This window comes from Coffea arabica, chromosome 3e (genome assembly GCF_036785885.1).
Source record: "Coffea arabica cultivar ET-39 chromosome 3e, Coffea Arabica ET-39 HiFi, whole genome shotgun sequence".
Classification (NCBI taxonomy): Eukaryota; Viridiplantae; Streptophyta; class Magnoliopsida; order Gentianales; family Rubiaceae; genus Coffea; species Coffea arabica.
The window spans coordinates 40,005,739-40,024,248 of record NC_092315.1 but is presented as its reverse complement, the minus strand read 5'-3'; the positions used below and the strand labels follow the sequence as shown (position 1 = coordinate 40,024,248).

The window sequence follows — 18,510 nt, the reverse complement described above, 5'->3', positions numbered from 1 at the left end:
TCTAAATTTTTCTGTAGCCTGAAAATGAAACCATGCTCCTCCGCGGCATCGCCATCCCTCTAGAATCCGTCTGTACGTTGAACATGATGATGACATACATGTCTGCTTCGGTTGTGCGGTGGAAAATGTTCCTTCCATCACTGTAAAGAGTAACTTGTATGCTTGAAATTAGTCTCTATCCAAAGAAAACAAAAGGAGAATTCATAATCTGGCACATTATATTGAATTATCAGGCTATTAATACCCCCCTTGAACTCCCTGGTTACAAAAAAGCTATTGCTAGGAACATGAGCACATGTCACGTCAACAAGGGACTGTAATTATTGGAAAATGCCAAAAAAAAAAAAAAAGACAACAGCATAGTTCTGTTTAACATAAATTAACATAGCATAGTTCTGAGCACTTCTATTCCAAGCTTCAGTAAACCCACTCGGTTAAGGCATCAAGGTTTAAAAACATTTATTGTTCCTATCGACACAATTATTGTTTTCTGTCCTGCTCCCTGGTCTTCTTGTAAATCCCCACGAGTTCCTTGGCTCAGTGGCCACCAAGGAAAGGGACTTAAGTCCCTCCTTGGGTTGAACTGTAGGTAGGAGTTCAAATCTCACTTGTAACAAAAAAAAATTAAAAGTAATATCATAGCATTCCTTTGATCTAGTCAGGTTTGCATATCTTCTAATCCCTAATACACAAGTTTCCTTAGACTCTTTCTGCCCTAAAGATTCGGATAAAATAGGTTATATAATTATTGTCGTTATCGAAAAAAAAAATAGTGCCCTCGTGGTTTGACTTTGTACGTTTTGATGAAGTTGGAAAGTTATGGTGGCTATGATTTTCCGTTTTTAATGGTTACACTGATGGTTTTTGTAATGTAAAATGGTATGCTTGATCCGAAACAAATGCGTTTGATTTACACCGAATATCTATACTATATATAAAGGGAGAGAGAAGGGTTAGATGTAAACTTTTTGTGTTATTTTATATTCTTTCTAAATTATCCTTGATAATTACCCAATTTCAACTTTCGTATACCCTTCTTTCAACTAATATGTATTTCTTATTATTATTTAGTAAATCTTAATTTTTATTAGCTATTACTAATTATGGTTATGAATTATTACTAAATAATTATTTATTTATATGTTTTATTTTAGTGAATTTTCTACATATTTACTATTAGAACATAAAACTAAATCTCTTGAAAATGATTTCAAATATACTCCAAAAAATTTAGCACAAATTTTGTTTAGTAGTTGCACATTCGCATGTACTTTGAACATTATTACTGAATAAATCAAAGAGATTACTTTGGCAAAGTGTTTTGATAAATTGAAGCAGCAGTAAAATAATCAGTATTGGACTTTTCCTCTGAGTTAGAAACTAGGACGTGTAGATTATGGGAAAGGGTTTGGATTTCAAAACCATTGACATTTAAGCCATGGACTGTGTTAGAGAAATAAATGAATTATCTCTATCATGATTAGGCTAAATATGTTTTCTTGCCAGAGTGATCTAAAGTTAAAAAAAAAAAAAAAGTACTAAATGCTAAATATAGTGCTGAATATTTTTAAATGATAGACATTGAAACTGAACACATCTGACTTTTCATAAAAATGGCCATGCAACATGTACTGAAAGCCATGTAATTCTAAAAGGCCGTAACTGAAAATATATATGATCAATTATGGAACCAATTAACTGCAATGGAAACATAGCAAGTGTTGATTTATTCAAAAATGGTTTAAGATGATGGCAACTGGTAATCCATAACTCTGAAAAGAGAAATTCCTGAGGATTAACTAAAACACGAAAATCACATGAATAAAAAATAACTATACAGTAAGCAATTCGGCTTTTGTCTTTCACGTTTCTTTTTCATTTCAAGAACGGTTAGGTGATGGTATCACTTCTAGCCTGCGAGATCCTGATTCGTCAATATATATGTCATAATGAAAGGAATGTTGGCGTAAATAATCTGACCACATTTAAGAGGCTCAAAATTAAGTTAGTTTTTTGCGATAATGTAATACAAGATTATCAGTGAAGAATTCACAATGTCTCAGCGATTATCCATCTTGCTTTTCTATCCACTGCCAAAAGTCTGAAAATATCAAAGTCTGCTATGTTTGAGTTCTTTGTTCTATTTAAGACAACATTGCTAGCTTGTTGATCAGCGAGAATCTCCATGCAGCTAAAGATCTCCACTTGTTATTTCTTCTATGGTCTTGCATTTTGTTGACCAATTGCAAGACTATTGCTTTTCTGTGCCTATGTCAACATAACCAAACCACAAAGAAACTATCCACCAAGAAGTTATTAAATAACCATGTAGACACCAAATTTTTTTCAAAAAAAAAATTGTTAATTTTTATTATGTCTTTATTTATATCATTGTTTAAATTATCATTTTATTTTATTTTTGTAGGAAAAAAGAAAAGGAAAAAAATGGAATTTTCAAAAAAAAAAATTCTCACGCGCGTCTTCGTCCTCCATGCAGCGTACCAGAATCCAGTACGAGGAGGTTGGTTTTGAGGCAAGAAAAATTCCTTTTTGCTTCCCATTTTCTTTCTCCACGAGTTTAGCAAGTACTAGGGATACCTCATCACTTAATTCCATCAAGAAAGACAGCTGGAAATGAATCTAAGGGACCAAAACTTGCCACCAAAAAAACCAGCCCATATCCACCATAATTCTTAGGGTTTGTTAGGAAATTGGCTTAATTTCTTTTAGGTAAAATTCCTGTTTTGTGTGAAAGTAACTAGTTTCCTAATTGATTTTAGTTATTTGAAGTAGTAGTCAAGTAAAACCCTATTTAGTTAAATGCTATTTCCTACTCTATATGAGTTTAGGAAATAGTATTAGTTTCCAATTGTTATTTGATTTTTTGGCAGTAATGTTCTCTATAAATAGGTGGGTTGGCATACTACACAAGAAACACACAAAGAGAAACACAAGGAGACACAAGGGGCATCATGTAGCCTTATACATGGGGTATGAGAGAGGGTTCTTGAGAGATGAGAGATGATATACAAGGGTTGGACTTGGGTTCAAGTTATATTTTTTGTATAGGATTTTCCTCTCATAATAAAGAATAGGTTTCTCTCCGTGGATGTAGGCTCAATGGTGGAGCCGAACCACGTTAAATATTGTGTGTCGTCTATCTTTCATACTTGTGGCTTGTTCCTCATTAAATTGTTGTGTACTTGATATTTTTTTTTTTTTTTTGGTTGCCTGCCACGGTATCCAGGGCTTTGCCCTGACTAATCCGTTGGTCGACCCGGGTCGCACACCTGGCTGTGATGGGTGAGTCTCCCAACAAGGGTAGCTGGATATTTCAATAGTTGTTTATTCCACGTTTGGATCCTAACAGGGTTTTAGGGGTTTTTGTTTCATTTAAAATGTATAGATAAGTTTTTGAAAGGGGGGGGGGAGAGTAAGAGAAAACGACAGAGAGAAAAAAATGTTTCAGAAAAATTTTTCCAGAAAGCGGGTTGGTCATCTAGCCATCTTCGATCTCGATTTTCTCCTTTGATCCAACTTCGTTGGATGAGATTTTTGTTTCTGCGTGATCTAGGACGTTAGTAGGAAAGATTTATTTGAAATTTTTCCCAAAAAATGTCAGGAAGCCTTTGAATCGAGTCGTCAAGTTGGGGGTTCGCCATCAGCGATGTTGCTGCAATTTTTCTTGAAACTTCAACAAATCCTCTTCCCTCTCATTTTCAGATTGCAATCTCGTCTGAAAAGCATCCTCATGTATCTCCATGGCTTTTCCTTGCTTGATTCGATGATTATACAAGAGATTTGAGTGTGTATGAAAGTTTATGTTCAAGAAGCTTGCATCCTCATTTTGGCATGATTATTTCATTTTTTGGACCTTGTTTGAGATTTGAGTGAGTACATGATGCCATATGCTTCGTATATATGAAAAAATCCGGCCTTAAAAGTGAGAAAAAGGGGCTTCCAATGAGGTTTCTGCCAGTTTGGCCGGAATTTTTCTAGTTTTCGGTTGATCGACCCACCGAAAACTTCATATCCGCCAAAAGTGTCTGGATCTTTGCTTTTCTATTTTTGCTCCAATTATGTTTGTTTTGTTTTATTAGGTTTGATCCATTAAAGTGTAAATTGAGTGTGTTTTTGGGTTTGGAAACCGGGCGATTATTCTCTTTGGGTTTAAGGTATTGGGCTTGAAGGATCAAGGCCAACTCCTCAGTTGATCTTTGAGTAGTGGAATATGATGGGCTATTTTGGGTTTTCCAGGGAGTGGTCTGCTTTATTTTTCCTTGGGCTGAAGCAGTTTGGCCCAAGCCAAACAAGAAAAGAGAAAGAAAAGCCCAAATCATTTGTAATAAAAACAGAAAATAATTTTGCAATTAAGTCCTTGATCTTTTGAGTAATTTCATTTCGGCTCTAAAATTTTGAATTTTTTTTATTTAGATCCTTAATTTAATTATATATTGGTCCCTAAATTTTATTTTCTTTTGATTTTGACCCCTAATCTATTTGAAAATTATGATTTGACCCTAAAAACTTTTCAATTTTTTGCAATTAGGTTCCTGATCTTTATTATTTTTTAACTACAATGCATTTAATTGTTAATCATGCTTCATTTAAATGTATTTAATTAGTAACTTTTAGAAATTTTATGTTTATTCATATTTCTTTATAATAATAATAAAGTGGATTTGCTATACGTTTACATTGTCTTTTAAATTGTTAATTAAATTGGTGGCGTGACTATTTTGTTGATTTTAGAGTATAAATAAGGCAAAATTCTACCTCATTTAACCACTACTTCAAGGGAGGTACTTTCTATTATTATTTTATGTTCTTTTATGTGCTCCTGTGTGTTTTTTATGTGTAGTTGCATGTTTTAAGTGTTTTTTTCTTTTATTTACTCATTTTATTCATTTCAAGTTTTCATTTATTTTATTTAATTTTTGATGATTATTTGAGAGGCATTTAAATGCTAAATTGTAATAGATAGGTGCCCAAAAAATGTATTTAGTTAGACCATGTAATAGATAGATTTTATTTTTTTGCCCTAAAATGTAATTAGTTAGATAAATGTAACGGTTAAAAACAAAAAAGCTCCCTATGGTATATCAAATATATAGAAAAGCCCCCCGTGATTTCAAAACATACAAAATAACACCTCATGTTTTGAACTAAATTGTGAACTAACAGAATTTGTTAAACTTAACAGAATCTGGTAAACTTAACGGTATCCGGTAAATTTAACGATGAACTTAACAGAATCTGTTAAGTTTAACGGTGAACTTAACGGAATCCGATAAGTTTAACAGCCGAAACTGTCATTTTCGTTAAATTTAACAAATTTTGTTAGTTTATAATTTAGTTCAAAACATGAGGTGTCGTTTTCTATATTTTGAAACTACGAGGGGTTTTCTGCGTATTAGATATACCACAAGGGGTTTTTTTTATTTTTACCCTAAATGTAATAGATAGGTTTATTATTTCCAAAAATTTCTCTTTTAGATTGTAGTTAGAACCCCCAATATAATAGTTAGTTTTTATTTACTTGCATGCTTGTGTGCTTATGTGTTTCTTCGTTTTCTTAAGATTTTTTGCATCTAAATATTATGCCTATGTGCTATGTGCTCTACATGTTCTATATGTTTTATATGTTTATTTTTTTTAATTATATTTTATATGTTTTGTTTATTTATAATGAGTGCATGAAGTCACCACACTAATCCAATGCTAGTTGTGGTTTTTTTCGCCGATTTTCCACTAGTCCAACGCTAGTAAGGACTTGTAGAAATTGGATAGTCTAATATTAGATCCTTTAGGCTATTTTCGCGCTAGAGTCATATCTTGTATGACATTTATTGTATTTCACGCATTTTTCTATTTTAGTTTATTTTCATTTTTACATGATATTTTCCCCTACTATTATTCCCTTACCCTCTATCCGTTTGGACTATATCATTTAGAATTGTATCTCATTTTAAGAAATTAGAAATAGGCTAGTCCATTTGCTTGGCATAGGTTAGGATAGTCACCCTTCAAATATAGGAAATGGACGAATATAGTTTTTTTAACTTTAACGCGCTATTACCCCTCTATAAGAAGGAAAATTGAGTCACGAATTTTAGTCTCATGTACCCATCACGTTGCATTCCCTCATGTATAATTATCTATATATTATAATTTCTTTTTTTGAGTCTCATCACTTGCATTTTTTGTAAGCTCTTCAAATAATCATTTTTTAACATCACAATTAATGTGATTTGAACCAATTGAGTTTTGAAGAGACATCTCGCCCTTCCAGATATCCCCTAGGTTTAGATTTGCATCCATATAGAAGCATCCTAATGTAATAAGTTTTATAAATTAGATTAGACAAATTTTTGACTAATCTTGCAACTAACCTTGGTTAGATTAAAATGGTGCCTTAGGTTTGAACATATCAAATCTTTGCTTTCTTTTTCTTAAACAATGACTCCCAAACTCTTTTATCTTATTTTCAAAGATCTAGAGTCATCTAAAAAGGTTTTTATTTGGTTTCATTTAAAAATATTTTTTGAATGATTTGGTACACCTAAACTCAATACCAAGTGGCGACTCTTATTTTTCCTAAAAAACCCTTTTTAGACTAAATTTTGAGCTCAAAACGTTGCACTTTATATGTCCCATTTTAGGCCATTTTTCTTTATTTTCTAAAATCAAAAACTCATTTTTCTAACTCCTTTCTATATTATTTTCAAAAAATGGGACACGACAACTTGTATTAAATTCTGTAAATATATGACTCAAAACTGTAAAATATCAAGAAAACCCCCATATGTGTAGAAAAAGTCAAAAAAACAGCAGAACCCCAAACTCCTTTTTTGTATAATTAATACTAGGGGGAAAGTGCGCGGGTGTTTGGTGCCTGTGGTTAAAGAGAATTTTTCATTGGACAAATAATAATACATTCTGGAAAGAAATAGTCATTAAATATGATAAAACTAATAATAGTACATTCTAATTGTAGCACACACTTGTATACTTTACTTTATCAATGTTTTTATAATTTTACCATTCCCAAAAGACTCCTAGGAGATATAAGTTATTTCAGACAAAAGAATACTCTCCAACGGTTAGTTATAGCAACGTGTTAATTGCACAATGTGTTAATATGTTTATGTGTTAATTACACAACAAAAGTCACACTTTAAGTAAACATGTCTATAACACCATTTCAATAATTACACTAACACATAAACTTATATGAGTTGTACTTGATGCAAAAACGATTACAAAATAATTTCATATTCCAGAAATACCCAAATGTTCCTATAAATCAAAGATTTAAATATACCAAAATGAGAGCATTTCAGTAAATATACCTAAACACATGCTGCTCTCAGTCGTCCCGAAAATTTTAAAAAACTACACAACATTCTATATTCTCAAATAGCCTCTATTCATGCAATTGAAATTCAAACCCTCTTTGATCTCAAGTCATTCTTATATAGTATAATAATATAATGACTACTAAAGTTGAGTCCTCCAACACAGGGAGGCCTCTACGTGGAAATTTATACTTTCTTTTGAGACAAAATAGGCTATTTTAGGTTTTCTTTTTTTCTTGGTTTTCTCTACTTTGTTTTTTCCATCGAAAGAATCCAATGTCACCTCTTCTCCGGAAACCTATGAGCAACGCACGGCAGAAACAACTAATAAAGAAGAAGAACTGCCACTCGGCAAACAAGAACGCCTAACCATTGCTTGAAAATAACGGATACAAGATACCATATACATATTAAAGGTGACAATTTGTCCCAAATTCCATTGGGTTACCCATGCCCAAAAAAGACTTTGGATGGGATGGGTATTGCAATTTGATATTGAGTTTAACATGGGATGCATCTCAATTGTACCTACTATTTGATGGGAAATGTTGGGAAATACTTGGGTACCCATTGGGCCCAAATATCTTTCCAAAAAATTTCATTTATCCAAAAATTCATCTTTGATTTTTTTTTTTTGCAAAAATCTGATTTTTTTTCACTTCCATTTTCTTTCTTTTCCTTTCTTCACTTTCCTACAAAAGAAAACCAGTTAAGTAAAAATGATTTCATTTAAACAACTTTAAAAAAATAAAGATAACAATAAAAATAAAATGAATGGGTAAAATTTTGGTGTCTACAAGAATCAATGCTTTATTAACATCTGTTGGCACCTTTTATGTTGATTTTATGCTAATTGTTGAACTATCTACATAGATTTCTATATGCAACCATGTTATCAATTTTTAATCAGGTTCTTCGTTTCTATGCTAGCTTTATTCAGCATTTAATGTGAATTTCTTTTGTATCAAATTTTGAAAATTTTAAGAATGTCAGTAAGAATGAATTTGGTGTTAAAAAATCTTGTTTCTAGTTCTTGTGTCAGACAACATTATGGGTAAGGTTGGAATATGACTGTATATCTATCTTTTCTTTTATTTGTTAATCCAAAAATTGGATTAATCCAGGGAGAAAATATGTTCATTCTTACCAAAATATTATGTCTTTTAAAAGTAACTGTTGATCGTTCTAGAGTGTAAATGAATTCAGGAAAATATAAATTCACAATAAGGTCAAAAGAAATTTAATAAATAAAAATATTAAAGTTATATAAAAAATAAAAAAGAATTAAAGGAAAAAAAATATAGAAAATAGATTTGGGTATTATGCGGGATCAATCTAAACCCATTCCAAAGTGATCCCGCCCAAATTAGTTCCAAAATACATATGGGTAAGGTTAAACACAAACCCATATTATTTGGTTCCATTTTGAACCCAAACAAATTCCGTCCATCCGCCTATTTTGCCACCTCTAATACATATATATGGTACCATAAACACAAGATACCATTGCTTGTATATACGAGAACGCCCAACCATTGCTTGTATATACACACACATACACGGTGCTTTTGAAACAAATAGCACAGCTTCTGCCCTAAGACATCAGTGCCAATTAAGTAAAGAAGTCATTTGATTTCTTACTCATTTGCATCCCTTTTGTATTTGTTTCGACTTGTTGGATGTCTGATTTCTTCAGATTTGTGATTGCTCTGTTTTATTCCATGTGCTTTTAGCGATCTTTTGCAAATACATGGTGAAACTAATTTCCCTGGGTAAAGGTTCTGGTAATTGAAGTGCAGAGAATGTACAAAATATATATACCTTAAGGAATACCATTAAAAAGAAAAAAAAAACAGCAATTTGAGAATTGAACGACAAATTTTCTGATGGAACCAACAACTGGCCAACAACGGTGGTATACAACAACTATACCTTAAGGTTCAACAACTGTACAGAATGGAACCAAACCTTCTCGTACCTGTCCCAATCCCCATCTTACAGGAATCGTACCAGTGGAAAGACTATTTTGGCAAATGAGACAGGCTTCCGTGATTTAAGATGCTGGGAACATGACAGGTGCCCTGTACCAGGGGTAAGTTTCAATCCCGTGTTAGTCTGCTGCTGGCCATTGCAAAGACTTTTGATCCACCGGTTACGTGATTAGGCAAGCATGACTACAATATTGAAATCTCTTTTTCATTTAACCACAGCGACAAGTATCATTTTCATACTGTCTGGCAATTTGAAGGGATACGTGTTGAGATTTATTCAACATTTTAATAGCTTTTCTTAAATTAACCTGTAATAATGTCCATTATCCACTTATTAGCTCCATATAACTTCATTTCTTTCTGAAATCTGGTTTAGATGTTTTCTGAAATTAAATGGGTGCATCGCATTGTAAGTCCTTCCATTTTTGTTCAGTTTTCGGCTATAATTTCACTTTTCAAAAGACCAAAGTCTAGCGCTAACCCTTAACGCTCCCATTAGTCATCAGTCACAAATACAAAACAAAAATGGAAAAAGAAGCTACTCAAACAGTACCACAATGCTGTTGCTAGATAACTTCTAATTGAAATTGTCCCGCTAGTACTCAAGGCATGTCACATTTATTTTACACATTTTCTTAATAAAAATTTTAATTTGTACCACGTTGGATTGGATTAGTTGGGTCTTAAAAACCTCAATAAGAGCTACATGATCGTGCACCATGTAGCTTCATCCTTCATGAAAGTCTGTATGACAAATCCATGGATCAAATTATTTGAGTGAAAAACCAACGTGAAAAACCAACAGCAAATTAGGATGTTGGCCACTACCATAGCTTATAAGGTTTGATGAGGTGGAGCCCTGGAGGTCAATAGTTCAAACTTTGCCTCCCACCAATTATCATTATATGTGATTTGTCATTTTAAGTGGTTTAAATTCATACGGATGTATAGTACATTTTTTTGATCTGATGGTTGTTCAATCTTCGTCAGTTTCTCCATAGGTCTAATCGGACCCTCTCTTTAGAATAGATTAAAGTAAGAATAGGAGTAGGTGCAGGTACAAGATAGATAATTACTATTGTACAAAAGAAAATTTATTTGCTTAAAACATTTTCATTGGTACTAGATTCAGCCACAAGAACATAGTACTATATATCCTTATACTATATAAGAATGAGTTTAGTGTAAAGATGTTCTTTGGATTTTAACCGTAAGGGTAGGGCTATTTTGGGAATGTAAAAGTATTTGAAATGCAATTGGAGTATTGAATACAAGTTATTATAGTTAATTTAGTTTTGTTGTAATTACTTAGATGTCCTTTTAGACATTTAAAGCTAGGGGTGACAGATATCCGATTGAACATTGCGTATAACTAAATTCAGCTTGTGTTTTAGTAAAATCACATAAAAGCCCTTCTAATCATTTAATTGTATTAACATCCAAGTCTCTTAATTTCCTAAAGCATTTCTCATCAGTTATTTGCAAACTTATGATATATAGATATTAAGACACAATTAATGCCAATTAGTGGAGAAGTTTGCTTTCTTGGCCGTGACCCCCAACTGTTCAAATTCATTTCATTTACTTACAACTTTTTTCCACCACAATCATGTAGCCTATTAAATTTGGATGTTGCCACATCTCCTCTTCCCCATTTTGCAACACCTTTATCAATAGGTATATTTTCTTTAGTCAATCTACTTTTTGGTTGTAAGAAATCTCAATAGGTATGTTTTCTTTAACCAATCTATTTTTTTGTTGTAAGAAATCTGTAATCTTGAAGGGTGTATGTGCGATAATTTTTTAGCATTTTAATTCAATTGTCCATGTTAGATAGGCATGATAGGGAGGACATCACATTTGTTAATTATATTTGTGGTTTAAAGTAAGTTTATCATCATAAATTTTTTCATATGCAGATTGCATCTACTTTTGTTGTTTTAACTATTAGTTATGATAATTTTCAAATTGTTTGTTATTTTATTGATGATTCCATTTAGGCAAAATTTTCACTTCATTTGATTTGCCAATAGGTTTAGCTATCTACTTAAAACTATTTGGCTGCAAATCTAAAGTATGTACTTCATTACTTTTAATTGTTTTCTTGAATTGAGTGGTCTAAGATGTTTTAGTACTCTATTTTTTTTTTAATTTGCTTTAGAGAAAATAAAGAAAGCCAACTTTTTTTTTTTTTTAGTAAATTCTTTTTTATTGATGAAGCAAAACCGTAATCAGAATTACACAGAGTCCAGCACCCGGTCAGACCGCTCCACCTCCCTTACTATCCTTCTAACAGAAGACATGCCTAGCTTGTCTAAACGAATCTCCCCCTTCGCTAACTTCGGAATTATGCTAGTGCTATCATACATAATGTAACCCTGCTGTGGGTGAGAAACACCCACATTGGCCAGAATATCCGCCACCCGGTTGGCTTCTCTGTAGCAATGAGAGACTCTCACTCCGGTAGCTGCCAAGTCCCAGATTTGCTCTATCTCAGGCCGGATCTGCCACGGACACCGGAAGCAACGCTGGATAATCCCCACTAACACCCGAGAATCCGATTGAAGGTCTACTGTTACAAACCCTTGCTTCACACACATCCGAAGGCCGGTTAGCATTGCGAGGGCTTCCGCGTGTAAACTCGATCGTATGCCGAAGAAAGCCGAGAAAGCCAGGATAGGCCCCCCAGAAGCGTCACGCAAGATACCACCTCCCCCACTACACCCTGGGTTACCCTTGGAGCACCCATCCGTATTCAGAGTTAAACAGCCTGGCCTTGCCGACCACCGCACTATGTGAAAGCTAACTCTACTGGCTGGCTTACTGGACAACTCGTAGAGCTGAGGAAATGAGAGACAACCAAGCCTCTTATGAAAATGAATCTCCATCGCTAACCTTATGTCGGACGAAACGGCTTGACAAATGGTTTTTGAGTGCATCCGGACCCCTTCAAACATCGATGCGTTCCGCGCCCTCCAAATGTGCCAGCAAATGAAACTCGGCAGCAACCTGAAGATAAACCATCTGTATGCTGAGCACGGAGACGACATCCACCAAGCAATTACCCTCGTCCGCAAAGACGACCCGCCATACATAATACCGGACAAACCAGTAAAATAGGACCACACCTCCTATTTGACGGTGGAACATGCATTTTCTGAGGGGCAGGCGGCTAAGTACTCTATTTGACGTGGTTATTCCTCTAAATTAGCATGTTAGTTGTTGTATATCTTTGCAACTAGATCAAAAACTGATGTTTAGTGATTGTAATCCCTATCTAGAATGATACACTTTCATATATGTTATAAATTATACGATAAATCATAATTGATTGATTGGTTAATGTGGAGGTCTCATGATGATATGTCCTTGAAATCAATATAAATTCAAGAATTTGGCTTGCAAGAACCGAAATTCCACTAGCAATGATTTTCTTCAAATATGCTAATTGTTCAAATCTCACTTATATGACAAGATAATGTGGTGGATTGCCTTTATATTAAGATCAAATTCAAATTAAACAACAGATTTTAATATCCATAAAGTGCATGAGCAGATATAAATAGGTCTTTTATTTTATTAGGTTAGATGCAAAGTAGTTGATCTAATCTTATAATTCTGTTTCATTGTATATTAGTATATTTTTTAACTCAATATATAACTTATGATTTTTCTGTTTAATATCATATATTAAAATTGTCATACTTCAATTATTATACTACAAAATACCAAATAATAATTATTAACCATCTTTAATTATAGGCACTAAACTCCCACGCATCGCATGGGCTTTTCCTCCTAGTATATATATATATGTATGTATATAGTCTATTATTGACAACTGTCCAAGACTAGGCCGAAGACTTTTTAGTAGACTAGTCAACATTTGTCAAGATTTTCATGATTTAGGTTGAATGCTATAGCCAAGTGTACATGTCTCAGTTTCTTAATGTCATATCACTTTTTTAAATAAATTGCGTGTTCGAATTTCTATTCCTTCGCTGATGTAAAGACTCTGTTGATGTACAATATAAAACTCATGCAAAGGATCTATAGCCTGTGATCTCGAGGCATACCTTGGCTTGGCTTATGATAGTAAAATAGAACTAAATCCATCCAAATTTTTAATTAACTAAAAAAAAAGATTATAGGCCAATCATCTCTGAAAATCTATTCACCAAATGGTGTGATTTTCTCCGTCAACCATTGGTTTTAAGGTCTCCTAACTACTTTTCCCCTATGCAAATTGTTCACCATTAATTCTACCAATAAGATCGATCTGTCTAAACTTCAAAAAATTTACTGCTACTCATGTTGAGTGCATGCAGGCTATTGTTGTAGAGAAACTGGACAGAAGAGGGGTGCAGACGATATGGGATTTGGAGGCTTATCTAAGCTAGAAAGTGGTCAAGCTATTAATGGGATATTGATGCCCCGCGTGAATGGTCCAGCGGCAGCGCCTCTCATCAGTGACCCTTGAGATCACAAGTTCGAGTCTCCGCTACGCTGGATTCCTCCGCGCACTTAACGTGTTCGGGCCGGATTGGGGCGCCGGGTCCGGGCCGCAGGGGATTAGTCGGGCCCCATAAGGATTGACCCGGACACCCCTGTGTCGGGACGTACGCATTCTTTTTTGGGTTAATTATAGTTTGCCCCCTGAACTTAATCATTTATAACACTTTCCGCCCTAAACTTTAAATATATACACTTTACCTCCTTCATTGACATCAAACATTAATGATGACGTTTCCATCTAAAATTGTGACAAAATGACATTAATGCCAATACATAATAGTTCTAGAATAATGTTATACTTTTAATTGGAATATAAAACATTTTATTAGCGAAAACACAAAGTCACATGATTAGAAAAATAAAAAATAGAAGATGGTATAATGCCAAAGAATTGAAATTTTGTATTATGGTGAAAAAAGAATTTAAAAATTCTTAAAACTTCCACACAAGTTTTCCATCGCTTATCTTTCTTCCTATAAATTGTAAACAGGTTGGTTTTGATAATTTCTATTTTTGTTGCATTTTTACAAGATTTTCACGAGTCAATAAGTCGCTATTAGGCATTTTTATGCCGTATTCATACCTTGCTCTGTATTTTGTTTGAATTCATCATTTTTCAAAAAAAAAAATGGAGATTCTATAAATACATTTCCAATATATTTTTATTTTTTAGTCATGTTTTGTCTCTTAAAAATACATATTAAAAAGTGCTACAATAAAAAATTATTATCAAATAATCTTCATTCCAAATGCACTAATTAATTTTATTTCATTTCAAATAAGTATTGCTATCGGCATTAAGATAAATACATTGAATTACTTAGGCTTCTTTTTATAGATTATTGAATTCATTTTAGTGCTAAAAGGTTGAAATGTATAGTATAATTGTGTTTATATGCATTTAGCAACTATTAAAGAAGTAGGTGTTTATTATTTTACAATTATTATGTGTGTTTAAAAATTAGCCAAGGATAATTTGGTTATAAAAAATATAACATTATCTTCACCCTGTCAAAAAGTTAACGATAAGTGGTAAAATGTATATATTTGGACTTTAGGGGGCAAAGTGATACAAGGGCCCAAGTTTAGGGGGCAAATTGTAATTAACCCTCTTTTTTATTCACGACAAACGCCACAAGCTGTTTGTCTGAAATTTAATGATCATTTTATCACTATATATATTACTTTGATAAAAATCCAGATTTTTTGATACCTTCACAACAATGAGTTTTAGTAATAAAAATATAATAGATAAACAAAACTTACACTTTAGTAATTAATCATTAAACAAAGAAAAGATTTTATGTAACGTATTAACTGATCCTGTTTAGTTTAAACAAACATTATGTAAAAATATGATTTAAATTGAAGCTCATTCCCTGTCTTGAAATTCACTTACCAAACACCTCCCAATATCTCACATCTTTTGTTTGTTTCGTGCTGCTTGAGCAAATAAATAATAGTCCCGGGTCACAATTCATATTGTATTGAATTTGTCAGCATTGCCAAACAACACGAGATTATCAACAGATCTCTGTTCATAACAAATTGGAGACGTGAGAGATTTATCAAATACTGAATTCTTCTTGCAGTTTTCCTTCACAACACCATTTTTCTTTCAGAAAAAAGAAATTCTTGTGTCATTTATTTATTTATTTGTATTTAAGAAATCTGATTTGAATGTGAAGTTAGAAGTTTTAAATTTCTCAAGCTTTTCTTTCAAAGCCAAATAGGTAGCTTGTAGCTTGCACTATGTGATAAGAAAGTGGCACCAGCATGTTTTGTCAAACTTTTGATACGCTCATTTTCTCGTTCATACACTTTATATTAGGGTTGTTCTTAAATGCTAAGAGTTATAATTTTTTTTTTAGAGACCAATATTATTAAGTTCATACATGCAAATTATGTTTTTCCTCTCACTCTATAAATGTACTGGTAAAGTTCCACCAGTTTGTTATCCCTCTTAAATAAAAAAAAGTATCTTTATATAATCCAGTGAAAAATGGATTCATGGGAGTGAAATTACTGAATCTATGATACAATTTGGGTAGTAATTGTTAAGGTTGTGAAAGCAGTCTTTGTTCAATTTGTTTAGGCTTGGATTCCAGAAACAGCTGTTAATTCATGTATGTAGTTATAAATAAATCAATAATATTTTGTTGTTTTTAGAATCTCAATCTTTATTTATATTATCATCTCAGCATAAAGGTTATCATGAGTAACAAATGGGGGAGGGCGAGAGGAAGTGCAAGTGAGAGATCTCGATTTTGAACATTTTCATTTACACTTAAAAAAAAAAAGGAGCTGCCGATTTTTAACATGCTTAAAAGAACTCAAAATGAATTTTGCAGATACTCATTTGCCGAGGCTGCCAAGCACAACATAAGCTATATCGGTGTTCATATGTATTGTATCATATCCAACTAGATTCATTTATGAAGTACCTATTTCTTTACCTTGTCTTCAAAACATTAAATGATTAAGGTCCCAAGCTATGCTTTCAATAGTCTAATGTTCACCGGTTCTTTAAAAAAAAAAAAAAAATTCTGTGGAAATAAATCCAAGCATTATGCACATTTATTTAATTATAACTAGTTGTTGGAGAATTATTGTCTTATTCAAGAATTTATCTAAAAACATAAGCTCAAACTCTGATAGCGATGACCAATAATTTTTCATCTTCATTTGGACAATATGCTACATCTTGTACATTTCTTAGTGTTGCTCTTGTATTTATCTTTAGGAAAAATAGTATGTATTATCGGTTTTCTTAGTCCCATTGTATCACCTCCTACGTAAATTGATGAGGCGACTTATAATTTTCTTTTCTCATTTTTATGCAGTAATGATGTGACAATTATCACGTTAAATAAGTATTTTTTTAAATAAATTTATATTGCTTAATTATACTTTCCAATCTTTCCTCAAATGCTTCCTATACAACTTCAACTAAGGTTTGATATTTCTAAATTTCTAAATTTATAGAAAAAATAATGAATCTATAGAATTTCCTATGTGGACATCCACGTAGGATATACTAGTACTGAGAAAACCATAGATCTATAGCAGTACTCTATTTTTAGTTTTGCTTTTAATTCATGCTCTAATTTTTTCCTCCACACATGATTAAGTTCAGTACTCTTAAATGATTTAGGAAAGCGAACGACCGCCAGTCACATTCTATTGATTAGGAGCTAGCAGAAGTGCAAATCGCAAGCACATTCTGAAAATATTTGGATGGCTGAGTTTTTTAAAAACTAGTTTTTTAAATACACATAAAATTTTTAAAAAGTGCTCTAAAAGATACTTTAAAAAGTAATCTACATTTTTTTAATGTTTAAAAAATATCTCGAAATATATTCTATAAACTCTTCTACTCTTAAACATTCCAAAATATTTTCTAAAAATATTTCAAAATATACTATAAAAACTCTGCTATAATAAAATTTTTTAAAAACATCCCCAAAAACAACTAATCCAAACATGGCTTTAGTTATTTGATACTTGGAAATAGGGGTGGGCGCGGGTCAAGTATCCGCCCCATTCATCATTTGGCTGATCCGATTCGCACCTTGCGGGTCAGCCATTTTCTGATCCTTACCCGCACCGCATATCAACGGATACTCGATTATAGGGTACCTGCTAAAATAGGGTCGGGTCAGCGGGTACTCATCCCGCCTCATTTATCATTTAATTTTTTTTAAAAAATAATTTATACCAATTTAATTTTATATTTTACATATTCATTTAAGATTTAATAAATTTTTTTTCTAAAAAAAGGTTTCCCACCAAGAAACAAGCATGTGAAGAAAATATAAGATAAAGGCAAAAAATTAAAAGAATTCAAAATCAATAAAAATTTGAAATAAGTAGCACAATTTTTAATATATATGTTCCACATCAATTAAACTTTTTTTTATAAAATATAAGATCATGACCTCTACAAATGAATCTTATAAATAAACTATAGTCTCTCATATTTGTAATGCAATTTGTTCAATAAAATTACTTATTTAGTTCTAAATTATTATTTCATAGTGTGTGTATAAAAATAAAAATAAAATAAAAAATATATATATATGTGTGTGCGGGGCGGATCGGGTACTGGCGAATTTTTAATTATGTGACTCTAACCCGCCCTGCATCTTAGCGAGTACCCGGCCTTTCTTTTGACCCGATCAAATAATAAAAAATAGATATCCTAATTTTCAGATCGGATCGGCTCGAGTATGATGGATTTTCGGATTAGCGGATAATTTTACCCACCCCTACTTGGAAAGAGCAGTGATTAGACAACAGATGCAAATCAGCCCTCTAATCTGTGGTTAACGGAAATGCGATGATTAGATGCCGTAACTTGAGATAAGTTGCGGACAATTATGGTCCACAGGTTGGCAAGGCAATGGAACTTGCTAGCACTTTGACCGGTTACATATATAAATTGTAAGGAGACCATCGACTTTAATTATCCAAATCTCAATCCCATTATTACCGTTACTTGAAATTACTACCTCCACAAAGGGATCATTGCCACTAATTCACCGGAAAATTCCACATTCCTGAGCTGATCTTGCCTTCCGTCGATCACTGTTTCAACAGTCAACTTTCTATCTTCACCCCTCAAACTCTGAAACTCGTTTCTAAAA

General features: G+C 32.7%; 1 protein-coding gene across 1 annotated transcript; it reads right to left on the bottom strand.

Annotated features, from left to right (window-relative positions):
- Window positions 1-11,586: 11,586 nt before the first annotated feature.
- Window positions 11,587-12,237, bottom strand: LOC140038499 (uncharacterized). The gene has a single exon (XM_072083873.1). The coding sequence runs from the start codon at window positions 12,235-12,237 to the stop codon at window positions 11,587-11,589; it is 651 nt and encodes a 216-aa protein (XP_071939974.1).
- Window positions 12,238-18,510: the final 6,273 nt, after the last annotated feature.

Excerpts from the sequence above, each read along its gene's own strand:
- LOC140038499 (XM_072083873.1), bottom strand. The coding sequence starts at position 12,237 with ATGGAGATTCATTTTCATAAGAGGCTTGGTTGTCTCTCATTTCCTCAG.